At 55.1% G+C, this 5,829-nt stretch overlaps 1 protein-coding gene and 1 long non-coding RNA gene across 10 annotated transcripts in view; one reads left to right on the top strand and one right to left on the bottom strand.

Moving 5' to 3' along the window:
- Positions 1–5,829, top strand: part of LOC102012977 — a 12,328-nt gene that overhangs the window by 4,370 nt on the left and 2,129 nt on the right. The gene's annotated exons all lie outside the window — the stretch shown is intronic.
- The window catches only part of Nmrk2 (nicotinamide riboside kinase 2), a 5,587-nt gene continuing 1,236 nt past the window's right edge, over positions 1,479–5,829 (bottom strand). The window contains exons 2-8 of one of the 9 annotated variants that reach the window (XM_005405893.2): positions 4,544–4,634; positions 4,006–4,054; positions 3,759–3,915; positions 3,204–3,275; positions 2,962–3,068; positions 2,543–2,642; positions 1,479–1,775 (exon numbers count right to left, since the gene is read on the bottom strand). In XM_005405893.2, coding sequence (XP_005405950.1) covers positions 1,481–1,775; positions 2,543–2,642; positions 2,962–3,068; positions 3,204–3,275; positions 3,759–3,915; positions 4,006–4,054; positions 4,544–4,634 — 871 coding nt within the window. In that variant the 3' untranslated portion in view covers positions 1,479–1,480. Of the gene's footprint in view, positions 1,904–2,542; positions 2,875–2,961; positions 3,069–3,203; positions 3,276–3,758; positions 4,055–4,543; positions 4,635–5,829 lie in introns of those variants that run through there. The other 8 variants (XM_005405892.2, XM_005405901.2, XM_005405896.2 and 5 more) reach the window with 8 other exon arrangements.

The following is a 5,829-nucleotide window of genomic DNA, read 5'->3' as shown; positions in this document are numbered from 1 at the left end:
GCTAAGTAGGGTTTTTTTCCCCCTTGGTTGTACTGGTGGTTGAACCAGGACCTTCTCACTGAGCTACGTCCTCAGCCTTTTTTATTTTTTACATTCTGAGACAGGATCTCGTTAAGTTGCTAAGTGGCCCAGGCTGGGCTTGAACCTGTCTCAACCTCTGGAGTAGCCTGGATGACAGGTGTGTGCCGCCACGCCCGGCTCACTTCTGAGTCTCTACCTAGGGTGAAACTGCCATGCTGTGCAGTAAGAGGCTCGTTCTGTCCTTCCCACTCAGGATTCCCGTGTGTCCACGCTGTGTCCAAGCCCATCTGGACTGTAGGGCTCCCTCTGCTCTTCTGGACTGAAGGGGGAGGCGGTGGGGATTTGGCAGGTGGCCCTGGGGTGTTGCCCGCTGATCAAAGGGTGTCCTTCCCAGCTACTCCCATCCTGGGTCCACTAGACCTTCCAGCCACTTTTGGCAAAAAGAATACCTGAGTCCTGGGGCTAGCGCAGCGGCACAGCACCTGCCTGGCAAGCACGAGGCCCTGAGTTCGATTCCTAGTACCCACCCCCCTATCAAAGGAATACCTGGGTGTGGTGGGACTGCCTGCCGTCCCAGTACTCTGGGAGGCTGAGGCAGAAGGATCCCAAATTAAAGCCCAGCATGGGGAATTAAGCAACACTCCATCTCAAAATAAAAAGGGCTGGGAGTATAACTCAGTGAAAGGCCCTGGGTTCCATCCTCAGTACCAGAAACAAAAAAGAATGGAATCCGGGAGACCCAGGTTTAAATCCCAGGTCCATTAGACCACTCTGAGCCTGTTTCCCACTGTGGGAAAGGGGCAGGAATAGTAAATGTCACCCCAGAGCGTGCGGAGGGGTCCTTGAGCTCAGTTCCTGGACTGAAGTGTGTCCTCTATGGGTATTTTGGGATTTATTTATTTGGTTTTTTTGAGACAGGATCTCTCTATGTAATTCAACCTGGTCTTTTTTTGTTTTGTTTTGGTACCGGGAATCAAACTCATGACCTCAGGCTTGCCAGGCAAGTGCTTATACTGCTGAGCTACATCCCCCGCCCTCAAGCTGGTCTTGAACTTGAATCCTCCTGTCTCAGCCTCCCAAGTACGGGGGTTATAGGCATGCACCGCCACACCCAGTTTTTTTACAGGTATTTGGGGAAAAGGAAGATTCTGGAAAATCCCAATATATGAGCGTCAGCTTAAGTCACAGAGGACAATCACAGGGTGGGAGAGGGCGGGGCTCTGCCCAGGGAAGGGACAACATCAGGCCTGAGGCCTGGCTCTGAGGCCCTGGCTGCTGGTTGAATCCTTGCAGGAAATTTGCCATTTGTGGAAACTGAGGCCCCAGAGAATCCCACACAGGGATCCAAACAGGCTGAGACTGCCCCTCAGTGCTGCCCCTAGAGGCCCCCCAAGACCCAGCCAGAGACAGGAGGAACCTCTCGGCCCCTCAACAGAACACGCGGCATGCACACCAAGGATTATAAAAATAAGACCGAGTTTATTCCGGAAGCCACAGCGAGGTCACAAAGGCACCTGGGATCCCAGAGCCCGCGACAGCACACACACTCTCTGCATGGTTGTCCCTGACGAGGACACGGCCACGCAGCAGCTGGCCGCTCGCCCAGGACAGGGCGCCCTGGGGCTGCAGTCCCGCTGGCTCCCTGTGGCCCGGCAGGCGGGCAGGTGGCAGCACTAGGGGTGGTTGAGCAGCGAGTTGTAGATGTCACCCAGCACCTGCAGGAAGAGCTCCTCTCGGGGCCGTGTGCCGTCCAGCTGCACTGCAGTCAGAGAGGCTGCGGTCAGCCGCGGGCTCCCGGGGCCGGGGGTCTGCCGGGCATGGGGGCAGCGGACTTGCAGTCAGGCTGCCAGCACAGGACAGCGTTGGGGACCAACAAGAGACACTGTAGGTACAGGCAAGCATGGTGCATGTGCCTGCGAGCCCCGCACTCGGGAGGCTGAGGCAGGAGGATCACTGTGAGTTTGAGGCCAGCCTGGGCTCCATAAACTGTCTCAAAAAAATGAGACTGCAGGTGAGACTCAAGGAGGGACCTCCAGATTGTCTCCCATTGATCCTGGGGAGAAATGTGACTCCCAACCTGCTAGGTGTCACACACGCCGAGCTCGTGTTCCCCAAAATGGAAGAATGAATTCTAAGGAATAGCAAAGTTAGAAGTAGGAGAATTTATTGAGACAGGAGGGAACCCGACAGTGGGTCGTCACAGAGCCCACTTTCCTAGGAGTTTTATAGGGCAAAATCAAAAGGTGGGTACAACGTGGTCAATCTAAAATCCACCAATAAGATTATAAGTATAGCTGCTTAGCTAATATCGATCCAATAGGGTAGCAAGGGCATATGGATGACATTATTAACCTCGGTCAACAATCTATACTCTTAGCCTTGTCTTTATTTTATTTTATTTTTTGTTTTTTCAGGCTGGTCTTGAACTCACTTTGTAGCCCAGGCTGGCCTCGAACTCGCAGAGACCCTCCTGCCTCAGCCTCCCGAGTGCTGGGATGATATGACAGCATGCAACACATACCCAGCTCTGTTCTCAGTCTTAGATTCAGGAGTCTCAGGCTCGGGCTCAGTCTCAGTGGGTGGGAGAAGATGGCTCACCCCAGTCAGATAACGGTTTACTTCTATGGGAAATCTCAAAAGGGTGCTACAGATAATCTCAAACTTCTAGTTATCCTTTAGGGAAGGCTGCAAATCTGTGACAGCTCAGCGGCACAGCGCCTGCGTGGCAAGCGCCGGGTCCTGAGTTCGATTCCCGGTACAAAAACAAAATCTTCAGAAGCACCTGCAGCCACAGTGGTGCTGTGCTCTCATCTTCTGCACTGACTTGTCGCGGGCTCAGCCCCGTCCGTCTGCCTAGAATATTCCGCCTAACTCAGCTGTCTACGCCACCCTGGGGACGGAGACGGGGCGGGGGGGCAGGCGGGGGCGCAGGAACCTTACCCACTTCCACGCCGTCAGCCTCCATCTCCCGCTTATACTTCTGGTACATGGGCCACACGTGGCCGTCGAACAGCCCGGGGGGATCAGGGACTGGGTAGCTTCGGGTGCTGCCCGGGGAGACACAGGCACGGGAGTGACCGACAGCCCCTGCCCCGGGGGCGGGGCTCCCATCAAGTCACAGCCAGGGAGGATGCTCGGGGGTCCGGGTCCCCAGGAGCCCAACTTCCCCCGCCACAGCTCACCTCCTCCGCCACTTGCACTCCTCGTAGGGGAGGGTCAGGAAGTAACGGCGGCTGTACAAGTCCAGCAGGGGCCTGGCAGGGGAGGGTGACATGGTCAGCACCTGGGACTTTCCGGGTGACCTAAGCCAGCTCATGTTAGGCTCAGGAAGGGAACCAGTGTGGCAGAACCCTGAGAATGGAGGTGCTGACCACTGAACACAGGACCTCTGCGATGAGCTCCATCCCCGGGCCCTTTTTATTTTTTATTTTGAGACAGGGTCTCACTAAGTCATGAAGTTGCCCAGGGTGGGCTGGAACTTGGGATCCTCCTGCCTCAGCCTCCCAGAATGTTGAGATTGACAGGCATGTACCACAACACCCGGTTCGGTTCCTCCAATTCAGACGGGCACAGAGAGGTACTCTGTCTTGCTCAAGGTCACACAGCAAATGCAAAGGTCCAGCCTGGGTTGCTGGGTCTAGAAAGATTTCTGGGCTTCCCATTGCCTTTCCCCTTGGTCCTGTATCAACACAAACATGGCCAGCGTAGCCTGGGGGAGGGCGAGCTGTGGCCCTCACCTGTAGCTGTAAAGTAGGAAGCCTTCCAGCAGCAGGATGTGGGTGTCTGGGGTGCCGGGCTGCAGGTGGACCCCATGCGTGCGGGCGAACTTCCGGGGGCTGCTGAGCCAGGCCTGCACGGTGCCCAGCATGGCCTCCATGTCCAGAGACTCCAGCACTGCAGCGGGGGGACAGTGGGAGTTGGCGGAGGACCAGGAGCCGGGGACCATGGGGGACAGAGAGCGACAGGCGTGGCTGTTGTCCTTACTGTCCCACTGTTTGAAGCCATCCTCCCCGACAGCTATTTGGTCTTGAGGCTGAAACAGAGAAGCCCAAGCTGGGGTCTCAGTGTTCACCTCTGCAGCCCCATCTCACCCTCTTCCGGGACCCCTGGGGGGCCTGAGAGCCCGTGGGAGAGGCTCCTGCAGCCGCTGCCCCCTGTTCCTAGGTCTCAGGTGGCCATGGGATTCTCACTCCCCAGGCTGCAGAAGCAGCCTTAAGAAGCCAGGCATGGGGGCACATGCCTATCATGCCAGCGCTCTGGGAGGCTGAGGCAGGAGGCTCTCAAGTTCAAGCGTCGCTTGGGCAATTTAGCGACTTGGTGAGCACCTGTCTCCAAATAAAGACTGAAAAAGGGTTGGGGCTGGAGCTCAGAGCGAAGGCTCTGGGTTTAATTCCTAGTTCTGGAAAAGAAAACTCACTCAAAGCAGGCAGATAAACCCCCTTTGTAGAGGGTGCAGCAGGCCTGGGCCTGGCTGCCACCCCCTAACCCCTCCAGCCCCGTTGTCCCTGGCCAGGGCAGCCACCTTGAAGAAGTCGTCCTGGTGGATCACGCAGCAGTTGGGCAGGGCCTTGCGGAGGCTGTTGGTCAGGGTGGTCTTCCCACCGTTGGTCACACTGCAGAGAGAGCAGGCGTGAGGCCGTGGGGCACCGGGAAAAGAACCTGGGTGGGTGGATGGAAACCCAGCGGCTGAGGGCTGAGGCGGGTATTTGCCACAGAAAAGCTAGGAGTCCCCTCTATCCATGAAAGATGAAATCAACTTCAGAAATGATGTCCGACCTCACTGAGAACCAAAAGACACAAAGAAAACAGAAACAAGCAAACCAAACCCGAACGGATATGGTGGATGACGCACGCCTGTCATGCCAGTGTACTGGGCTCTGAGGCAGGAGGACTGCAAGTTCAAGCCCAGCCTGCACAGCCTAACAACTTAGTGAGACACTGTCTCACTAAATAAAAATCAAAAGGCTCAGGGTATAGCTCAGCGCTCCCTGGCTTCGATCCCTAGTAAACAAACAACAACAAAAAAGAAAGAAAGAAAAATGAAGAAAAAGAAGGAAAGGGAAGGAAAGAGAGAAGGGGTGAGCCAATTGGTACTTTAGGGTGGCCCAGCCTGTCTTGGTTTTCTAGTTTTGACACTTAACATCTTAAAGTCTTGAGAAAGGTCCCAGGGGGAACCCAGTGGCCAAGAAAATGGCTTATCTTGCCTTCTAGGACTGACTGAGGACCAGAGGAAGGTCGCCCTAGGGGCCTTTCTGGAGAGCAGGGAGCCCCTGCCTCAGTTTCCTCTGTTCTAGGCATTTGGGGCATGAGGAAGGCAGGTGTGAGACAGGGGAACAGACAGCTGCCATTACAAAGGGCTACTGGGAAAAAGGGACCCTGAAATACTTCAGGGAAAAAGCAAGTTAAAAGCTGATGTAGTGATGCACGCCTGTAATCCCAGCACTTGGGAGGCTGAGGCAGGAGGATCTCTGTGAGTTTGAGGTCAATCTGAGCTACATATCAAGACCTTGTGTGTGTGTGTATGTGTGTGTTTTTTTTTTTTTGGTTTTGGTTTTTCTCCGGCACCAGGAACCGAACTCACGACCTTGCGCTTGCCAGGCAGGCGCTTTGCCGCTGAGCTAAATCCCCAGCCCCTGTGTGTGTGTTTTAAAGCAAGTTAGCAAATCCTGGCCATTAATTCTGGTTGTCACAGAGCTTTATCTGCTTAGGCAGAATGGCGTCTGGGGACCCTGCCCTACATGTCCCTGGGTCCTACAAGGTTGGCCCAAGGTCCTATAGGGACTGTTCGACCTTAATTTACTGTTTTTT

The sequence above is a fragment of the Chinchilla lanigera genome, unplaced genomic scaffold (assembly GCF_000276665.1).
Source record: "Chinchilla lanigera isolate Chin_1 unplaced genomic scaffold, ChiLan1.0 scaffold00094, whole genome shotgun sequence".
In the NCBI taxonomy this organism is placed as follows: Eukaryota; Metazoa; Chordata; class Mammalia; order Rodentia; family Chinchillidae; genus Chinchilla; species Chinchilla lanigera.
This window is presented reverse-complemented; position numbering and strand designations above follow the sequence as displayed.